This window comes from Equus caballus, chromosome 18 (genome assembly GCF_041296265.1).
Source record: "Equus caballus isolate H_3958 breed thoroughbred chromosome 18, TB-T2T, whole genome shotgun sequence".
Lineage (NCBI taxonomy): Eukaryota > Metazoa > Chordata > Mammalia > Perissodactyla > Equidae > Equus > Equus caballus.
In genome coordinates this window covers 57,519,915-57,541,613 of record NC_091701.1, presented here as the reverse complement: position 1 = coordinate 57,541,613, position 21,699 = coordinate 57,519,915, and the positions used below count along the sequence as shown (strand labels likewise).

The 21,699-nt window shown below is 39.9% G+C and overlaps 1 protein-coding gene across 1 annotated transcript in view; it reads left to right on the top strand.

Moving 5' to 3' along the window:
- Nucleotides 1-21,699, top strand: part of TTN (titin) — a 268,972-nt gene that overhangs the window by 197,614 nt on the left and 49,659 nt on the right. Inside the window, exons 278-313 of the mRNA XM_070241291.1 lie at nucleotides 74-373; nucleotides 461-775; nucleotides 853-1,001; nucleotides 1,461-1,611; nucleotides 1,701-1,982; nucleotides 3,255-3,557; nucleotides 4,081-4,383; nucleotides 4,485-4,766; nucleotides 4,858-5,157; nucleotides 5,251-5,553; nucleotides 5,649-5,957; nucleotides 6,073-6,354; nucleotides 6,478-6,777; nucleotides 6,863-7,156; nucleotides 7,250-10,216; nucleotides 10,530-10,850; nucleotides 10,951-11,235; nucleotides 11,333-11,632; nucleotides 11,946-12,248; nucleotides 12,669-12,944; nucleotides 13,050-13,349; nucleotides 13,441-13,743; nucleotides 13,911-14,210; nucleotides 14,702-14,989; nucleotides 15,354-15,650; nucleotides 15,739-16,041; nucleotides 16,143-16,448; nucleotides 17,315-17,602; nucleotides 17,696-17,986; nucleotides 18,095-18,382; nucleotides 18,778-19,365; nucleotides 19,456-19,560; nucleotides 20,024-20,221; nucleotides 20,314-20,610; nucleotides 20,702-21,289; nucleotides 21,381-21,683. Of these exons, the coding sequence (XP_070097392.1) occupies nucleotides 74-373; nucleotides 461-775; nucleotides 853-1,001; nucleotides 1,461-1,611; nucleotides 1,701-1,982; nucleotides 3,255-3,557; nucleotides 4,081-4,383; nucleotides 4,485-4,766; nucleotides 4,858-5,157; nucleotides 5,251-5,553; nucleotides 5,649-5,957; nucleotides 6,073-6,354; nucleotides 6,478-6,777; nucleotides 6,863-7,156; nucleotides 7,250-10,216; nucleotides 10,530-10,850; nucleotides 10,951-11,235; nucleotides 11,333-11,632; nucleotides 11,946-12,248; nucleotides 12,669-12,944; nucleotides 13,050-13,349; nucleotides 13,441-13,743; nucleotides 13,911-14,210; nucleotides 14,702-14,989; nucleotides 15,354-15,650; nucleotides 15,739-16,041; nucleotides 16,143-16,448; nucleotides 17,315-17,602; nucleotides 17,696-17,986; nucleotides 18,095-18,382; nucleotides 18,778-19,365; nucleotides 19,456-19,560; nucleotides 20,024-20,221; nucleotides 20,314-20,610; nucleotides 20,702-21,289; nucleotides 21,381-21,683 (13,368 nt within the window). The remainder of the gene's footprint in view (nucleotides 1-73; nucleotides 374-460; nucleotides 776-852; nucleotides 1,002-1,460; nucleotides 1,612-1,700; nucleotides 1,983-3,254; nucleotides 3,558-4,080; nucleotides 4,384-4,484; nucleotides 4,767-4,857; nucleotides 5,158-5,250; nucleotides 5,554-5,648; nucleotides 5,958-6,072; nucleotides 6,355-6,477; nucleotides 6,778-6,862; nucleotides 7,157-7,249; nucleotides 10,217-10,529; nucleotides 10,851-10,950; nucleotides 11,236-11,332; nucleotides 11,633-11,945; nucleotides 12,249-12,668; nucleotides 12,945-13,049; nucleotides 13,350-13,440; nucleotides 13,744-13,910; nucleotides 14,211-14,701; nucleotides 14,990-15,353; nucleotides 15,651-15,738; nucleotides 16,042-16,142; nucleotides 16,449-17,314; nucleotides 17,603-17,695; nucleotides 17,987-18,094; nucleotides 18,383-18,777; nucleotides 19,366-19,455; nucleotides 19,561-20,023; nucleotides 20,222-20,313; nucleotides 20,611-20,701; nucleotides 21,290-21,380; nucleotides 21,684-21,699) is intronic.

The window sequence follows — 21,699 nt, the reverse complement described above, 5'->3', positions numbered from 1 at the left end:
CTCTATTCATAAATAAAATATTTGGCTTTAAAATCATTCACTAATAAAGTTTTCCTTTTTAAAACCATCTTAGGTCGTCCCGGCCCTCCAGTGGGACCCATAAAGTTTGAATCTATTTCAGCAGATCAAATGACAATATCTTGGCTTCCACCTAAAGATGACGGTGGGTCTAAGATTACAAACTATGTAATTGAGAAAAGAGAACCTAACAGGAAGACCTGGGTGCACGTCACCAGTGAACCTACAGAGTGCATGTACACAATTCCCAAATTGCTTGAAGGCCATGAATATGTATTCCGAATCATGGCCCAGAATAAATATGGCATTGGCGAGCCTCTTGACAGTGAACCTGAAACAGCAAGAAACCTCTTTTGTAAGTAGGACATGTTTCACATATTGAGTCATTCTTATTTGTATTTTTCATAATTTCTTATAAATCAATGTGATTTTTTTTCCACAGCTGTCCCTGGAGCACCAGATAAACCAACAGTTAGCAGCGTGACTCGTAATTCCATGACTGTCAACTGGGAAGAGCCAGAATATGATGGAGGCTCTCCTGTGACAGGATACTGGCTAGAAATGAAAGATACCACTTCAAAGAGATGGAAGAGAGTTAATCGAGATCCTATTAAAGCCATGACTTTGGGTGTTTCTTATAAAGTGACTGGTCTTATCGAAGGTTCTGATTATCAATTCCGGGTATACGCGATCAATGCTGCTGGGGTGGGTCCAGCAAGTCTGCCATCAGACCCAGTAACTGCTAGAGATCCAATTGGTAAGCCTTGAAATTCCTTCTCCCCCAAAAGCGCCATGGAAAAGTCAAAAATACTAATGTATACTGGTTCTTTCCAGCCCCTCCTGGTCCTCCATTTCCCAAGGTCACAGACTGGACTAAATCAACTGCGGATTTGGAGTGGTCTCCTCCACTAAAAGATGGTGGATCCAGAGTAACTGGATACATTGTTGAATATAAAGAAGAAGGAAAAGAAGAATGGGAAAAGGTAGCTAACACTTGGCATTATGGAAATATACTATGAATAAACTAAAAATGTAGTAGGTATTTTCAAACCCATTAACTTCTATCTGTATTTTTTCGGACTAGTATATCACAAAAATAATATAATTATGACTGATAGTCCAAACATCTGTTATGTCAGAATCTAATCAAAGGTTAAGTCATGTTACTATTAACTTATCTTTGGCTATAAATCCTGAAAAAAGTGGAATAAATGAACAGTACAGGTTTTTTCAATCATTTGACAATAATTTTAAAACATAAGTCCTGACAAAGCATTCCATTCAGCGTTTACCTATAGTATCTGATCCCTAAAACCTAAACTGGCAATAGTTTTCCCAAAGAGAGTAGTCAAATAGGCTGTTGATTATGCTTTAGAAAGCTGCTAGAACAAGAAGCTACAAAGAACTATAGTAATTCTAAAATGCTTGTGATTTTTCCCTAGGCTAAAGATAAAGAAGTGAGAGGAACAAAACTTGTTGTGACAGGATTAAAAGAAGGAGCATTCTACAAATTTAGAGTTAGAGCAGTCAACATTGCCGGCATTGGAGAACCTGGAGAAGTTACAGATGCCATTGAAATGAAGGACAGACTTGGTAATTGTTAATACTTGTATTATTTTATTGATATTTGTGTTTGGGGTTGGACGTGAAAATCACATTTGTAACTTTCAATTGTGTTCCAGTGTTACCTGACGTTCAGCTGGATGCCAGCGTCAGAGACAGAATTGTGGTCCATGCTGGAGGAGTGATCCGGATCATCGCCTATGTGTCTGGAAAGCCTCCTCCAACGATCACATGGAACATGAATGAAAGAGCCTTACCTCAAGAAGCCAACATTGAGACCACAGCCATTAGCTCATCCATGGTCATCAAGAATTGCCAGAGGAGCCACCAAGGCGTCTATTCTCTTCTTGCCAAAAATGCGGCAGGAGAAAGAAAGAAGACCATTATCGTTGACGTATTAGGTAAATGCTTTCAATTTGTCCATGCGCCTTTTAAAAATAACAGTTTTATTTCGCCTACAACCAAGCTATGTTATAATAAAACTATGTTACATATATTTTGGAAAATAAGAAAAATCACCCATAATTCCATTGACCACTATTAGCATTTTTTAAACATTTCCTCCTTGCTTTTTTTCCCCAGACATATTTCATATGGTTGTACTCCTACTATCATAAAGTTTTGTATGTTGCCTTTTTATATAAAATGCCACCATAAGCATTTCCTATGGTAATGTATAGTTTTCGTAAAGGCAACTCTCCTGCAGATATACGTGAACGCACAACAGTTTCCCACAGCTGACCATTTTCACATCATGGGACTGTATCCTTATCTGCTAATTATCATAATAATGCAAAAATCCCTTTGAAGGGTTTCAGTACTCTAACTGAAGAGAAGTATCATATTTGGGTATCACTATTGCATTTCTAGTCACTGAATATAGAGTTGAACTCTACAAGGCTGTTTCATGCCTCTCAGTGCCTTATTCCAGTGATTTGCTCAGAAAGTGAAGCCCTCCCACGCGGATCTCTCTCAGCGTGTCTCTAGGCACAATCATACTCCAAATAGCCAGTTTTTATGTGAAAATAACCAGTTCTTTATTGAACATAATGTTATGAAAACACGTTATATTTTCATTAATGAAAATGGCGTAAGGAAAAAGATCTCACTGAGCAATAGTCCTGCAAGCTTTTAGGTTAGCTTCAAGGTCCTAAACACCCTTTTGCCCAATGGCTATTACTTTAATTTGAGAACTGGTGCACTTCCAGGTTAAATTTCAACCTTCCGAAAGGCCATTCTGAGTTTTGGGGTCTCCCATGCTGCTCCTTGATTCATTGTCACCCAGAAAAAAACTGCTCCTTTCCCTTCTGGAGAGTAAACTGGACACAAGAGGTGGCCGTGCGGCTCCTCATCCCTCTGCTGGCTCCCTCTAAGCATTGTCCTCCCTAGCTCCCTCCTATCTGAGTCTCAAATACTAAAAAGAAAAGCTACTGTTCCTTCAGCGTCTACTAAAACAGTGGCAACCAATAACTGTTGCAAACCTACTTCATATACAGATATGGTTGAATACAGAAACCAAGGGGAGGAAAAACAACTCAATTAATAATTAAGACCCCAAATCTGATTTTCTTCATAACATTTTTGTCTCCTTTTTAAAAACAGAGGGTGACAAATATTGAGCACTGTAGTTCATGAAAGACAAACAGCTGGAAATCTTTTCCTCTTATTTTCAGATGTGCCAGGTCCTGTTGGAATACCATTCCTGCCTCACAACCTAACCAACGACTCCTGCAAACTGACATGGTTTTCTCCAGAAGATGATGGAGGCTCTCCAATCACCAATTACGTCATTGAAAAGCGGGAAGCTGACCGCAAAGCATGGACACCAGTGACATGTACAGTTACCCGACAAAATGCTACCGTCCAGGGTCTCATTCAAGGAAAAGCCTACTTTTTCCGAATTGCAGCTGAAAATAGCATTGGCATGGGCCCATTTGTTGAGACAACAGAGGAACTTGTCATCAGAGATCCAATAAGTAAGTACAATTTAAAACAATTTCATCCTTAACCACTTCTTCAATCATTCAATGAAAGACTATGGTGACAAAATATGTGTGTAAATGCCAAACATTTCATTCATTTGACTGGCATTCATTAAGCAACGATTCAGTATCTGATCTTGGTAGTATTTAAATGTGATTGTGAAAGAGATTATGAACATATATAGATTCTTCAATCCTCCTACGTATGCTACACTAAATTTTTTAAATTTCCCACTTAATGGCATAAATAGAAACTGAAGTAATTTCCTCACTCTAAAACTACAGACTCTGGAGACCTTTCCTAAATCGCTTGACTCAGTAAACTTGTATTTTCTCATCTGTCAGAGGAAATTAGATTGTATTGGGTCCTTTTTAGTTCTAATAGTTCTATGATGAGATCTCTTTTGTTACTTATCAAAGCAGACAGTCTAATGTTTAAATGCAATCCTCAAAAAGCATTATTTACTACATTCTTAACATAACATTATTTTCATTAATTCCATACTTATTCTTGTAGCTGTACCAGAGCGTCCTGAAGACCTGGAAGTCAAAGAAGTTACTAAAGATTCTGTTACTTTGACTTGGAATCCTCCTAAGTATGATGGCGGATCAGAAATTATTAACTATGTCCTAGAAAGCCGTCTCATTGGAACTGAGAAGTTCCACAAAGTTACAAGTGACAACTTGCTTAGCAGAAAGTACACTGTTAAAGGCTTAAAAGAAGGTGATACCTATGAGTACCGTGTCAGTGCCGTCAATATTGTTGGACAAGGCAAACCATCCTTTTGCACCAAGCCAATCACTTGCAAGGATGAGCTGGGTATGTATCTAACGCAGCTTATACTTTGAAAACTTGTACATTTATATACTTATCATAAGACATCAGTAAAACTGATTTGCCTTTATCATTGTTAATTTTAGCTCCTCCAACCCTTGACCTTGACTTCAGAGATAAGCTCACAATTCGAGTTGGTGAAGCTTTTGCCCTCACTGGCCGTTACTCAGGCAAACCAAAGCCTAAGGTTACTTGGTTCAAAGATGAAGCTGACGTGCTAGAAGATGACCGCACTCAAATAAAGACCACTCCAACAACACTTGCTCTAGAGAAGATCAAGGCCAAACGTTCTGATTCCGGCAAATACTGTGTGGTTGTGGAGAACAGTACAGGCTCTAGGAAAGGTTTCTGTCAAGTTAATGTTGTTGGTAAGTATTATTTAGCAAGAATAGATATTCTGTTCTTTCCAAAGCAGAAGTGGAAATAACGTTTTGTGATGTGATTTTTTTTTCCCCACAGATCGTCCTGGACCACCAGTAGGACCGGTTATTTTTGATGAGGTAACCAAAGATCACATGATTATCTCTTGGAAGCCACCTTTAGATGATGGAGGCAGTGAAATTACCAATTATATTATTGAGAAGAAGGAGGTGGGCAAAGACGTTTGGATGCCGGTGACATCTGCATGTGCTAAAACAACATGCAAAGTTCCTAAACTGCTTGAAGGAAAAGATTATATTTTCCGTATACACGCCGAAAATTTGTATGGAATAAGTGATCCTCTGGTGTCTGATTCAATGAAAGCCAAAGATCGTTTCAGTATGTATTGCATTTCTTTTTAGTAATTCAATATTTGATATTGTTAGTAGGAAGAATTAAATTTCTAACACATTTTGCTAATATTTGTTATAGGGGTTCCTGATGCACCCGACCAGCCAATTGTTACAGAAGTTACCAAAGACTCTGCATTAGTTACATGGAACAAGCCAAATGATGGAGGAAAGCCCATCACAAACTACATCCTGGAAAAGAGGGAAACTATGACTAAACGATGGGTTCGAGTTACCAAAGAGCCTATCCACCCATACACTAAATTTAGGGTTCCTGACCTTCTAGAAGGGTGTTACTATGAATTCCGAGTTTCTGCAGAAAATGAAATTGGTATTGGAGACCCAAGCCCACCATCCAAACCAGTCTGTGCTAAAGATCCAATTGGTATAGTATTAAAGCATTCATTCTGTTTTCATATTATCCAACTTTGTTTTCCATTCTAATCTAACTCCTTTTTGTTTTTTTCTTTTATTATGTAGCTAAACCAAGCCCACCTGTTAATCCTGAAGCAATAGATACAACATGTAATTCAGTTGATCTAACTTGGCAGCCACCACGTCATGATGGTGGGAGCAAGATTCTGGGTTATATTGTTGAGTACCAGAAAGTTGGAGATGAAGAGTGGAAAAGAGCCAATCACACTCCTGAGTCATGTCCTGAAACTAAATATAAAGTCACTGGTCTCCGGGATGGTCAAAGCTATAAGTTCAGAATTAGAGCAGTCAATGAAGCTGGTGAATCGGACCCAGCTCATGTTCCGGAGCCAGTGCTAGTAAAAGACAGACTTGGTGAGTAAAATGTTCTCAGCTGCATTTTCAAGGAAGATAGGTGTCTCGCTGTATACACTTCATTGTAAAATACCTTAATGAATCAAATCTGAAAATACTGTTCTCTTTATTCTAGAACCCCCTGAGTTGATTCTTGATGCCAACATGGCAAGAGAACAACACATAAGGGTTGGTGATACTCTAAGACTTAGTGCCGTCATCAAAGGAGTGCCATTCCCAAAAGTAACTTGGAAAAAAGAAGACAGAGAGGCTCCAACTAAAGCAAGAATTGATGTTACTCCAGTTGGTAGCAAGCTTGAAATTCGTAATGCTGCCCATGAAGATGGTGGAATTTATTCCTTAACAGTGGAGAATCCAGCTGGTTCAAAAACTGTCTCAGTAAAAGTACTTGTATTAGGTAAGAATTTTAATACTTATGATGTACTTACTTTAATAACATATTAAAAGTAAATTCTGATATGTTTTGAGCTCTTGTCTGGATTAAATCACTTATATAACGGCATTATTTAACACTTTTCAGATAAGCCTGGACCACCTAGAGATCTGGAAGTCAGTGAAATCAGAAAAGATTCTTGCTACCTCACTTGGAAGGAACCATTGGATGATGGTGGTTCTGTTGTTACAAATTATGTGGTTGAGAGGAGAGATGTTGCCAGCGCCCAGTGGTCACCTCTTTCAACTACATCAAAGAAAAAGAGTCACTTGGCTAAGCATCTTAATGAAGGCAGTCAGTATCTCTTCCGAGTAGCTGCTGAGAACCAGTATGGACGTGGTCCTTTTGTTGAAACACCTAAACCCATCAAGGCTGTGGATCCCCTACGTAAGTTGCTTTCTCTGGATACAAAAGTATTGTTTGACTGCCTCTGAGAATATTATTTATTTATCATAACTTCTTCTTTTGAAAGATCCCCCAGGGCCACCGAAGAACCTACACCACGTAGACGTTGACAAGAATGAAGTCTCCCTTGTTTGGAATAAGCCAGATCGTGATGGTGGTTCTCCAATCACTGGATATTTGGTGGAATATCAAGAAGAGGGCACCGAAGATTGGATTAAGTTCAAGACTGTGACAAACTTAGAGTGTGTTGTTACTGGACTACAACAAGGAAAAACCTATAAATTCCGTGTAAAAGCTGAAAATATTGTGGGTCTTAGTCTCCCTGATACAACTATCCCAATAGAATGTCAAGAAAAACTAGGTAATTTTTGGATTGGCATTATTATTTTATTTCTTTTTAACATTATTCGTATTGTGAAAATCAAAATCTAATTTCCTCATGTTTACTTTCCAGTGCCTCCATCTGTGGAACTGGATGTGAAATTAATTGAAGGCCTTGTGGTAAAAGCTGGAACTACAGTCAGATTCCCTGCCATTATAAGGGGTGTACCTGTTCCTACTGCAAAGTGGACAACCGATGGGAGTGAGATTAAAACAGATGATCACTACACAGTTGAAACTGACAGCTACTCATCAGTGCTTACCATTAAGAACTGCTTAAGGAAAGACACTGGGGAATATCAAATCACAGTTTCCAATGCAGCTGGCAGCAAAACAGTAGCCGTCCATCTTACTGTTCTTGATGTTCCTGGTCCACCAACAGGTCCTATTAATATTCTGGAAGTTACCCCTGAACATATGACTATCTCATGGCAGCCACCTAAGGATGATGGAGGAAGCCCTGTGATAAATTATATCGTTGAGAAAAAAGATACAAGGAAAGACACGTGGGGTGTTGTCTCTTCAGGAAGCAGTAAGACAAAGCTGAAAGTCCCACATCTACAAAAGGGTTTTGAATATGTCTTCCGAGTTAGAGCAGAGAATAAGATGGGTGTTGGTCCTCCCCTTGACTCCGTACCTACTGTTGCTAAACACAAGTTTAGTCCTCCATCTCCTCCTGGTAAACCAGTGGTTACTGACATAACTGAAAATGCTGCAACAGTGTCTTGGACTCTGCCTAAATCTGATGGTGGCAGTCCTATAACTGGTTACTATGTGGAACGTCGAGAAATAACTGGCAAATGGGTGAGGGTCAACAAAACACCTATAACTGAGCTGAAGTATACAGTGACTGGACTCTATGACGGAAATACATATGAGTTTAGAGTTTTTGCTGAAAATCTTGCAGGGCTAAGCAGTCCATCCCCAAGTTCTGACCCAATAAAAGCTTGCCGACCCATCAAACCACCTGGACCACCTATTAATCCTAAACTGAAAGACAAGACCAGAGAAACAGCTGACTTGGTGTGGACAAAGCCTCTCAGTGACGGTGGTAGCCCCATTCTAGGCTATGTAGTGGAATGTCAGAAACCTGGTACAGCACAATGGAACAGGATTAATAAAGATGAACTCATTAGGCAATGTGCCTTTAGGGTACCTGGTCTAATTGAAGGAAATGAATACAGATTCCGTATAAAGGCAGCTAATATTGTGGGGGAGGGAGAGCCAAGAGAACTAGCAGAATCTGTGATTGCAAAAGACATCCTTCATCCTCCAGAAGTAGAACTTGATGTTACTTGTCGTGATGTTATTACTGTTAGAGTGGGCCAAACTATCCGCATTCTTGCTCGAGTCAAAGGCAGACCTGAACCAGACATAACTTGGTCCAAGGAAGGCAAAGCATTGGTCCGAGAAAAGCGAGTTGACATAATTCACGATCTACCTCGTGCTGAGTTACAAATTAAAGAAGCTATTAGAGCTGATCATGGCAAGTATATCATCTCAGCTAAGAACAGCAGTGGACATGCCCAAGGTTCCACTATCGTTAATGTCCTTGACAGACCCGGGCCTTGCCAGAATTTAAGGGTTAGCAATGTAACTAAAGAGAACTGTACGATTGCTTGGGAAAACCCACTAGATAATGGTGGCTCAGAAATAACAAATTTCATAGTAGAATACCGCAAACCCAACGAGAAAGGCTGGTCAATTGTTGCTTCAGATGTCACTAAGCGATTAATCAAGGCCAACCTTTTAGCCAACAATGAATACTATTTCCGAGTTTGTGCAGAGAATAAAGTAGGTGTTGGGCCAACCATTGAAACAAAAACTCCAATTCTGGCTATTAACCCTATTGATAGACCAGGTGAGCCTGAAAACCTTCATATTGCAGACAAAGGAAAGACATTTGTCTATCTAAAGTGGCGGCGGCCTGACTATGACGGTGGTAGCCCAAATCTATCATATCATGTTGAGAGGAGGCTGAAGGGCTCTGCAGACTGGGAAAGAGTGCACAAAGGCAGCATTAAAGAAACCCACTACATGGTTGACAAGTGTGTTGAAAACCAGATTTATGAGTTTAGAGTGCAAACAAAGAATGAAGGTGGGGAAAGTGACTGGGTAAAGACAGAGGAAGTTGTTGTGAAGGAAGACTTACAGAAACCAGTACTTGAGCTGAAATTAAGTGGTGTGCTAACTGTCAAAGCAGGGGACACCATTAGACTTGAGGCAGGTGTTAGAGGCAAACCATTTCCAGAAGTTTTATGGACCAAGGATAAAGATGCTACGGACTTAACAAGATCACCGAGGGTCAAGATTGATACCAGTGCTGATTCATCTAGATTTTCTCTTACCAAAGCAAAGCGAAGTGATGGTGGTAAATATGTAATTACAGCAACTAACACAGCTGGCAGTTTTGTGGCCTATGCCACTGTCAATGTTCTAGATAAGCCTGGTCCTGTAAGAAATCTGAAAATTACTGATGTGTCCAGTGATAGGTGTACTATTTGCTGGGATCCACCAGAAGATGACGGCGGCTGTGAAATCCAAAATTACATTCTAGAAAAATGTGAGAGTAAGCGAATGGTTTGGTCTACCTATTCTGCTACTGTCTTAACAACTGGTGCTACGGTAACACGCCTCATAGAAGGAAATGAATACATTTTCAGAGTCCGTGCAGAAAATAAAATAGGCACAGGGCCTCCAACGGAAAGTAAACCGGTCATTGCAAAAACCAAATATGATAGACCTGGTCGCCCTGATCCCCCAGAAGTCACTAAAGTAAGCAAAGAAGAGATGACTGTGGTTTGGACTCCACCTGAATATGATGGTGGGAAGTCCATCACAGGATACTTTTTGGAGAAAAAGGAAAAACATGGAACACGATGGGTCCCTGTTAACAAGAGTGCAATCCCCGAGAGACGTCTGAAAGTACAGAATCTCCTCCCAGGACATGAATATCAGTTCCGTGTCAAGGCAGAAAATGAAATTGGAATTGGAGAACCAAGCTTGCCATCAAAACCAGTAGTGGCAAAAGACCCCATAGGTATGATGTTCTTGCTTTTTCTGATATTACACCAACTCTTAATCTCAACATAGGGGTATTATACAAATAAGTTAAATCCGTAACATCAGAATTTCATTTTAGCCAATATTTTTCCAAAAAGATCTCTTACCAAATCACCTAAAATGTACAAACAATGTGGATTCTAATTTTATGAAGGAAAATAAGGACTTGGTAATCGAGAAATTGAATGCCCAATCTTTGATTGAGAATGGACTGTATAAAATTACACATTAAAATATCACTAGTAGTGGTTAACCATGTGTAAATTTATTCTTATATAATTGATTTTCAGAACCACCTGGTCCACCAACCAATCTCAAAGTGGTTGATACGACCAAAAGTTCTATAACCCTTGCATGGGGAAAACCGGTGTATGATGGTGGCGCGCCGATAATTGGATATGTTGTGGAAATGAGACCAAAAAGACCAGATATGTCACCCGATGAAGGCTGGAAAAGATGTAATGCGGCAGCACAGCTTGTTCGCATGGAATTCACTGTCACCAGCTTGGATGAAAACCAGGAATACGAGTTCAGGGTGTGTGCCCAAAACCAGGTTGGCATTGGGCGCCCTGCAGAACTAAAGGATGCTATTAAACCTAAAGAAATCCTAGGTGAGGCCCTATTTTACCACTTGATTCATTCATACTTCACTTCTCATGTCAATTCCCCACATTCTAAAAAGTCAACTAATGGCTTTCATGTCATTGGCAGAACCTCCGGAGATTGATTTGGATGCCAGCATGAGAAAACTGGTCACAGTGAGAGCAGGATGCCCTATTCGACTATTTGCCATAATAAGAGGGCGACCAGCCCCTAAAGTCACTTGGCGAAAAGTGGGTATCGATAATGTCGTCAGAAAAGGACAAGTCGATCTGGTTGACACTATGGCCTTCCTTGTCATCCCCAATTCTACCCGTGATGACTCAGGAAAATATTCCTTGACGCTTGTAAACCCGGCAGGAGAAAAGGCAGTGTTTGTGAACGTCAGAGTATTAGGTGGGTTACTAACGAGCTTCTTCCTCCCCTTCAAAAATGCATTAGTTAATAAGGAGGCTGAGGAGACACGTATATCTGATTTTGTGGTTCTTTACAGATACTCCTGGACCTGTGTCTGATTTAAAAGTTTCAGATGTCACTAAAACATCATGCCACATTTCCTGGGGCCCTCCTGAGAACGATGGTGGGAGCCAAGTGACACATTATATTGTGGAGAAACGTGAGGCCGACAGAAAGACATGGTCAACTGTTACCCCGGAAGTTAAGAAAACAAGCTTCCAAGTCACCAATCTTGTCCCTGGGAATGAGTATTTCTTCAGAGTAACTGCTGTCAATGAGTATGGCCCTGGTGTCCCAACAGACGTCCCCAAACCAGTGCTTGCATCTGATCCGCTCTGTAAGTAGCATCGTTTCTTCCTCCTTTTAACACCAATCACCTTACTTTAGCAAGGTCAAGATACCAAAAACATTTTAATCCACTACTGAAAGGGCTTCAATTTGTAGAAATCCAAAATAGTACAAATAAATATCTAAGTCACTCATCAAAGGCTCTTTTGATCTGCCTCATCTTTTACTTTCTTCTTTCAACACAACAAACCACAGTTTCCATAGACTTTGAAGCAAGTGGAATATTAAAACATCTATGTTTATTAACAAAGGGATTTGACTAGGTTACCTGAACAGTTTTCTAACTCACGTTTTTCTTCTAGGTGAGCCGGATCCCCCAAGGAAACTAGAAGTGACTGAAATGACAAAGAACAGCGCTGCATTAGCCTGGTTACCACCCTTGCGTGATGGAGGCGCTAAGATCGATGGCTATATCATTAGTTACAGAGAAGAAGAGCAGCCTGCAGATCGCTGGACGGAGTACTCAGTGGTGAAAGACCTCAGCCTTGTTGTCACTGGCCTAAAGGAAGGAAAGAAATATAAATTTAGAGTAGTGGCCAGAAATGCTGTTGGAGTCAGTTTGCCAAGAGAAACTGAAGGAGTGTACGAAGCGAAAGAACAGCTGTGTAAGTAGTCATTGTCTCATTTTTATCATATAATGAAAGTTTATTAGAATTTTCTTTTGACATGGAGACATTTCTCCCTGAGGCTTGTAGTTCCAGAAATTCGGGGAAAATAGTAGAGAACAGTGGTTTTCGAAACATTTGAGTCCACAACACATAGTACATACACTAAATCATGACACAGTACGCAATACATATATATAGCTAAAAAAAAGTTTCTTGAATCCTTATTATGTATGCTGGACTGTGATATTGTCTATTTGATTCGATCTCATTCTTTTTAAAAAATATTAGCTGTAATGCAAACATTAATTTGAACCCACTAAGGGTTACAATCCACAATTTAAAAAACACTAGTATAGTTTCCCACCAGAGGATATTTAACCTCCCTGCAAAATTAATGTATTTTCATTTTACTTTTAGTGCCACCAAAGATCCTTATGCCAGAGCAAATTACTATCAAAGCTGGGAAGAAACTCCGAATTGAAGCCCATGTGTATGGAAAGCCTCATCCGACCTGTAAATGGAAAAAAGGAGAAGATGAAGTTGTCACATCCAGCCACTTGGCAGTGCATAAAGCAGACAATTCTTCAATTCTGATCATAAAAGATGTTACTAGGAAAGACAGTGGTTACTATAGCCTCACAGCAGAGAACAGTTCTGGAACAGACACTCAGAAAATCAAAGTCATTGTCATGGGTAGGTCAAGTGTTAAACAAATGGCCATCTACATATGAAGGTCAGAAACATTTTTTTCCTATCAAATCCCTTGTTCTTATATTTCTTTCCTCTTGGTCCATGCAGATGCTCCCGGGCCTCCTCAGCCTCCATTTGACATTTCTGATATAGACGCCGATGCTTGCACCCTGTCGTGGCACATCCCTCTGGAGGATGGAGGCAGTAGCATCACCAATTACATAGTGGAGAAGTGTGACGTGAGCCGAGGTGATTGGGTGACAGCTCTAGCTTCAGTGACAAAAACTTCCTGCAGAGTTGGAAAACTGATCCCCGGGCAGGAGTACATCTTCCGAGTCCGTGCTGAAAATCGATTCGGCATTTCAGAGCCTCTCACATCTCCAAAGATGCTGGCTAAGTTCCCATTTGGTATGTTTCTTTCAGGAAGAAAAAAATTATGTTTTATTTCTAGTCTGTTACTTAAGGTAGAAACTGACATTTCTCTTGTCTTCATCTCCAGGTGTTCCTAGTGAACCAAAGAATGCACGAGTCACTAAAGTCAACAAAGACTGCATATTTGTGGCATGGGACAGACCAGACAGTGATGGAGGGAGCCCCATTACCGGTTACCTGATTGAACGCAAAGAAAGAAACAGTTTGCTCTGGGTGAAAGCTAATGATACTCCTGTCCGGTCAACTGAATATCCTTGTGCAGGCCTTGTAGAAGGTCTTGAGTATTCATTCAGAATATATGCCCTAAACAAAGCTGGATCCAGCCCACCTAGCAAACCAACAGAATATGTAACTGCAAGAATGCCGGTTGGTGAGTAATGTTTTTTTTTTTTGGTATTATGGTGGCACATTTAAATCTTGGAGTCTCTGAAGATTACTACTTCCATTCAGGAATATGTTCTGGGTGATAATATGAAATATGGAAGTTTAAAACTTTTGCTATTAAGATAATGCTGAGAGCACTTCCTTTGGTTTTAGATCCTCCTGGAAAGCCTGAAGTTATTGATGTTACCAAGAATACGGTATCCCTTATCTGGGCTCGTCCGAAGCATGATGGAGGCAGCAAAATTATTGGCTATTTCGTAGAAGCTTGCAAGCTTCCTGGTGATAAGTGGGTACGGTGCAATACTACACCTCACCAGATTCCCCAGGAAGAGTACACAGTTACTGGCTTAGAAGAGAATGCTCAGTATCAATTTAGAGCAATTGCCAAGACTGCAGTAAACATTAGCCAGCCTTCGGAACCTTCTGATCCAGTGACCATCGTCGCAGAAAATGGTAAGATTCTGTTGAGTATTATAGGCAAAGGTGGACAACACCCATAATGTATATTTTTCCTATTAAAAAATTAAATCTATATCTACAGAAAAAAGGACAAGTAAAATGATAGGTACTTTGTATACAGACACTAAAAATTATGATATGGAGAATCTTAATAGCATGTTAAACTAAAAAGCAGGGTACAAAACTGTGAGGACCATATAATTTCAAACATACATGTGCACAGAAAGATGACAAAGAAATGCACCAGAATGCTACTAGTGAAAATTTAAGGATGTTGGAATTATGGGTGATCTTTACTTGTCTCTTTATACTGTTAGCATGATCAGATTTCTACATTAAACCTGTATTTCTTTTATAATGAATATGTTACTTTTAAAAATCTCATCTTGAAAGAGATAGAGCATATGATTTTCCCACTTTTATTAATAAGAATTATATAATATAGCTTTGCATATATTAAATCCTTTTATCTTTTTTCTTTCCAGTTCCTCCCAGAATAGACCTGAGTGTGGCTATGAAATCTTTGCTTACTGTAAAAGCTGGAACTAATGTTTGCCTGGATGCTACTGTTTTTGGTAAACCAATGCCAACAGTCTCCTGGAAGAAGGAAGGCACACTGCTACAACCAGCAGAAGGCATAAAGATGGCCATGAAGCGAAACCTGTGCACCCTGGAGCTGTTCAGTGTGAACAGAAAGGACTCAGGAGACTATACCATTACTGCTGAAAATTCAAGTGGTTCCAAATCAGCCACCATTAAGCTTAAAGTGTTAGGTAACTAAAGTGTTTAATTAGAAGCTCATATTTTACTTTGGTTAATGTGATATAATAGAATTTATGAAATAATATCTGAGAAAAGATACACATTCACATGTATCTTTTGTAGTCACAGAATTATTCTTATAACAGAACAATAGTGTTTTAGAGCTAAAAAGAGCATTAGAGATCACATATTCCAGATATATAATTTTATGTGTGAGGAAATTAAGATTCTGGAAAATTCAGTGACTTGCAAGGTCATACAGGAAGTGAATGACAATATAAAAACTACAGCCCAGGTCTCCAGACCTCCACTCTACTCATTCCCCATTTCATGTGTGTCAGTGAAAGACTTCACTTTTCTTTCTTGTGCTTTCAGATAAACCAGGTCCTCCAGCATCTGTTAAAATCAACAAAATGTATTCAGATCGTGCAATGCTTTCTTGGGAACCACCTCTTGAAGACGGAGGCTCAGAAATCACCAACTATATTGTTGACAAACGTGAAACAAGCAGACCCAACTGGGCACAAGTCTCTGCTACTGTGCCCATCACCAGCTGCAGCGTGGAGAAACTCATAGAGGGCCATGAGTATCAGTTCCGAATTTGTGCTGAAAATAAATATGGAGTGGGCGACCCGATCTTCACTGAACCAGCAGTTGCTAAAAACCCATATGGTAGGAACATTTTCCTGTGGTATTTCATTTTACTTTTTAAATATTACCTTTTAGCCTGGGAGATTAACTTTTCAGTTAATCTCTGCAGACCCACCTGGACGCTGTGATCCTCCTGTTATTAGCAACATCACCAAAGATCATATGACAGTAAGCTGGAAACCGCCAGCAGATGATGGCGGCTCACCCATCACTGGCTATTTGGTGGAAAAGCGGGAAACCCAGGCAGTAAACTGGACTAAGGTCAACAGAAAGCCTGTTATAGAAAGAACAATAAAAGCAACAGGTCTCCAAGAAGGCACCGAATACGAGTTCCGAGTTACAGCAATAAATAAGGCTGGACCAGGCAAACCCAGCGATGCATCCAAAGCTGTTTATGCCCAGGACCCTCTCTGTAAGTTTTCATGAAAGAGTCTCATGTCCTGTGTTCTAATCAGTGTTGAACAACCAGTAATTAGGTTTTAATGAAAATTTTCTATTATTTTTTATCCTCAGATCCTCCTGGCCCACCAGCTTTTCCTAAAGTATATGATACAACACGTAGCTCCGTGAGTCTATCTTGGGGCAAGCCAGCCTATGACGGTGGTAGCCCTATCATTGGTTACCTTGTTGAAGTAAAACGAGCTGACTCTGATAACTGGGTGAGGTGCAATTTACCACAGAAGCTACAGAAGACCCGCTTTGAGGTTACCGGCCTGCTGGAAAACACAGAGTATCAATTCCGCGTGTATGCCGTCAATAAGATTGGATACAGTGACCCCAGTGATGTGCCAGACAAACATTGTCCCAAGGACATCTTAAGTAAGTATTACCAGGAGAAATATATAGAGCTTTTCTCATCAGTCATATTGTTAAACTGATGAGATTTATTTATTTCCAAGCTTTAGAGTTGGTAAGTCTAGGAGTACGTTTTAGGAGAGCTGGATCAGTACTTTATGGTATAACAGGCCAAATATTATGCAAGGTGATTTGTGGTTTTGAAAAGCTTTTCATATTTACATGAAAGTTTCATGTCTTCAAAAGAAGATGAAATATAGAAATTTTATTTTGAGATTAAAGAGTTTTTTAGACTAAGTAGTGAGCTATTTATCATTCTTGTAGTTTTTATTTTCTCTTCTAATCCACTCCTCTCCATAAGTATGTAATTGGTAGGCTGTCCATCTTAATTTCCTTCCTCACCATTTCTGCTATTCACTTATTCACCGTAACCAATTCTCCCTGTATTTTGAATTACTTGGTATTATACTTCATTCCCTGTGTACTTTTATTCCAACAATGAAATAAAGTAGGAGAGCCAGAGTATACGGCAGAGTGCCTTCATGGAATGTAAACAAGAAAAACAAGAATGGAAGAAAACCAAGAGCCGATCTTCTATTTTTAATATACAGAGAGTTTGAGAGTTTGTAGGGTTCATGGGAAGAGGAGGTACAGATCCTCCAGGGAAAACTTGGCTTAGCCTATAGGACACTGGAAAATAGAGAGATCAACTATTGCTACAGAATATTAAAATAGTTGGCAAAAGTCTTGAGGATTATATTAAGCATTTTTTAAAGAACAAGGAATCAGTTATGGAAAAGAAACTATTTTAGAAGTGATAAGACCAGTCCTTGGAAATGCATTTGACCATTAAATTATTACTTTAACTTTCTTCACTCTAAAATTAACAGTTCCACCTGAGGGAGAACTTGATGCCGATTTGAGGAAAACACTCATATTACGTGCTGGAGTTACAATGAGACTGTATGTACCAGTAAAAGGACGTCCACCTCCAAAGATAACTTGGTCTAAACCAAATGTCAATCTAAGAGAAAGGATTGGACTGGACATAAAGTCAACTGACTTTGACACTTTCTTGCGCTGTGAAAATGTAAACAAATATGATGCAGGAAAATATATCTTGACTCTGGAGAACAGCTGTGGTAAAAAGGAGTATACCATCGTAGTGAAAGTGCTCGGTAGGTCTATTTGAAAAAACAATCATATATGTTACAAATGTTGTCTACATATTTTTTATGTATTCATTTCTTATTTACCCACTATTTGTGCAGATACTCCTGGGCCACCCGTCAATGTGACTGTTAAGGAAATATCCAAAGATTCTGCTTATATTACCTGGGATCCTCCCATTATTGATGGTGGAAGCCCTATCATAAATTATGTGGTAGAAAAACGTGATGCAGAGAGGAAGTCCTGGTCTACAGTGACAACTGAGTGCTCAAAAACAAGCTTCAGAGTATCGAACTTGGAGGAGGGAAAATCCTACTTCTTCAGGGTGTTTGCTGAAAACGAGTATGGCATTGGTGATCCCGGTGAAACACGTGATGCCGTCAAAGCTTCTGGTGAGCAAATGAGCTGCCACCCCATCATTTTGAGTGACGTCTTACCTTGTTTATCTGGGGCTTAGACTTATCATTTTTCCTTTGCTTATCATTTTTCCTTTGCTTTAGAAACCCCTGGACCAGTTGTGGACCTGAAAGTGACGTCTGTAACTAAGTCATCTTGTAGCATAGGCTGGAAAAAGCCTCGCAGTGATGGTGGAAGTCGAATAATTGGATATGTGGTTGATTTCTTGACCGAAGAAAATAAGTGGCAACGAGTTATGAAATCAGCAAGCTTACAGTACTCCACAAAAGATTTGACTGAAGGGAAGGAATATACCTTCAGAGTGAGTGCTGAGAATGAAAATGGAGAAGGAACCCCAAGTGAAATCACTGCTGTGGCAAAGGATGATGTTGGTAAGTCAACCACACATTTTCATTTTCCCTTTATTGTCATCAAAAGTAAGCTCTTGAGCCCTACTCACGGCCTATATAAAAATCTTTTAAAAACTATAATGATCTGAAAATTTTAATTGCTTGGTCTTAAAAATAACAATAATTTGGGTCTGTCCCTGTGGCCGAGTGGTTAAGTTCGTGCACTCTGCTGCAGGCAGCCCAGTGTTTCAAATCCTGGGCGCGGACATGGCACTGATCAAACCACACTGAGGCAGTGTCCCACATGCCACAACTAGAAGGACCCACAATGAAGAATATACAACTATGTACCGGGGGGCTTTGGGGAGAAAAAGAAAAAAAACATAAAATCTTAAAAAAAACCCAACAAACAATAATTTATCTCTGCTGTTTTACAGTGGCTCCTGACCTTGACTTAAAGGATCTACCTGATTTGTGCTACTTGGCTAAAGAAAACAGCAACTTCCGTCTTAAGATCCCCATAAAAGGCAAGCCAGCTCCATCAGTATCCTGGAAGAAAGGAGAAGATCCTCTAGCAACTGACACAAGAGTCAGTGTTGAGTCATCTGCAGTCAACACAACTCTTGTAGTATATGATTGCCAAAAATCTGATGCTGGAAAATACACAATCACACTGAAAAATGTTGCTGGCACCAAGGAAGGAACTCTCTCTATAAAAGTTGTTGGCAAGCCTGGCATCCCCACTGGGCCAATCAAATTTGAGGAAGTCACAGCAGAAGCCATAACCTTAAAGTGGGGTCCTCCAAAGGACGATGGAGGTTCTGAAATCACCAACTATATCCTAGAGAAGAGAGATTCTGTAAACAACAAGTGGGTGACCTGTGCCTCAGCTGTCCAGAAAACCACATTTAGAGTAACCAGACTTCACGAGGGTATGGAATACACCTTCAGGGTCAGTGCCGAAAATAAATACGGTGTAGGAGAGGGCCTGAAATCGGAGCCAATTGTTGCTAAACATCCATTCGGTAAGTGTCTCAAAGTCAGAAAACATAAAGCAAAACGTGGTTTTGAGGAAGTTCCTTATTATAAATCTTGGATTATCTACTTTTTCCTAGATGTGCCTGATGCTCCCCCACCTCCCAATATTGTGGATGTCAGACATGATTCAGTATCTCTAACTTGGACTGACCCCAGGAAAACCGGTGGCTCTCCAATTACAGGTAATTAGTTTGCTTTTACATTAATGTTTCTTCCAAATCTTCCTCCCTGAAAACAAGCTGAATGCATGCTCCTTATTTATAGCACCATCTGCGTACTCAATAATGTATCTTCCTTTCAGTACATTATGCATTCAGTATATTAAGCATTAATTTAGCTACTTAATTAAGCTAATGCTTAATTTCAATGAACACCTCCTAATATAATAGTTATTAAAGAAAGTCTTTCTAGTGATATTATCTATTTTTGTAAGTTAAAATTTTTCAAGAGAAGGTGCATTAAATATGCATATTCCAAGAGAAAAAAATGGTCCTATGCCTAGGTATTAAAGCGTAGATACTAGCGAGAAGGATTATTTGTTCCATATGTCCATAAATAAGGTATTCGGGCAAAAACACATGTATTTAAAAAGCAGGCTACATTTGCACTTTCTATCAGAATTGACGCATCACTGGTCTTTCGTAGGGTATCATATTGAGTTCAAGGAAAGAAACAGCCTCTTGTGGAAGAGAGCTAACAAGACTCCTATTAGGATGAAAGACTTCAAAGTGACAGGATTAACTGAAGGCCTTGAATATGAATTCCGAGTCATGGCTATCAATTTAGCAGGAGTAGGAAAGCCAAGCCTGCCATCAGAGCCAGTTGTGGCACTTGATCCAATTGGTAAGTCATTGCTCAAAGAAAAACTCAGGTGCATTTTCTGCATGAAGAAAACATTGGTATTGGTTTGACTGGGTTTTTTTGCTTTGTTTTAGATCCTCCTGGCAAACCTGAGGTTATTAATGTAACAAGGAATTCAGTGACTCTCATTTGGACTGAACCCAAATATGATGGTGGTCATAAATTGACTGGCTATATAGTGGAGAAGCGGGATCTCCCCTCTAAATCTTGGACGAAAGCCAATCATGTTAATGTCCCAGATTGTGCCTTTACTGTAACTGACCTTGTTGAGGGTGGAAAATATGAATTCAGAATTAGAGCAAAAAATACAGCAGGTGCCATCAGTGCTCCATCAGAGAGTACAGGAACCATTATTTGCAAGGATGAATATGGTAGGTCTATTTTACTTTTTAGGCCTCACAAAAAATAGCAAATTCAGCCGCCTTCATCTTCTGATTCAAATGCATTTTTTTTTCTTTACAGAGGCGCCAACCATTGTCCTTGATCCCACAATAAAAGATGGACTAACAATTAAAGCAGGAGATACCATTATTTTGAGTGCCATTAGCATTCTTGGCAAGCCCCTTCCAAAGTCAAGTTGGTCCAGGGCAGGAAAAGACATTAGACCATCAGATATCGTTCAGATATCTTCGACTCCAACATCTTCCATGCTTACTGTCAAGTATGCCACTAGAAAAGATGCTGGTGAATACACCATCACTGCTACCAATCCTTTTGGCACAAAGGAGGAACATGTGAAGGTAATAGTCCTTGATGTACCTGGTCCTCCAGGTCCCATTGAAATCAGTAATGTTTCTGCTGAAAAAGCAACACTTACATGGACACCTCCTTTGGAAGACGGTGGCTCACCAATTAAGTCCTATATTCTTGAAAAGAGAGAAACCAGCCGACTTTTGTGGACAGTCGTTGCTGAAGATATTCAGTCTTGCAGGCATGTGGCAACCAAACTTATCCAAGGAAATGAGTACATCTTCCGGGTCTCAGCTGTAAACCAATATGGCAAAGGAGAACCTGTGCAGTCCGAACCTGTCAAAATGGTAGACAGATTTGGTACGTAGAGCATGTGAGGGAACTGATATGTAAACATTTACAGCAGAGTTTAGGAAAGCATGGATTTCTCATAAATTTGCTTCCTTTGCAGGTCCCCCTGGCCCTCCTGGAAAACCAGAGATTTCAAATGTCACTAAAAACACCGCCACTGTCAGTTGGAAAAGACCAACTGATGATGGTGGCAGTGAGATCACGGGATATCATGTAGAAAGGAGAGAAAAGAAAAGTTTGCGATGGGTGAGAGCAACCAAGACACCAGTTTCTGATCTCAGATGCAAAGTAACAGGACTGCAAGAAGGAAACACCTACGAATTCCGTGTCAGTGCAGAAAACAAAGCAGGAGTTGGTCCACCTAGTGATGCTTCAAATCCTGTTCTAATGAAAGATGTAGCATGTTAGTATTTATCTTT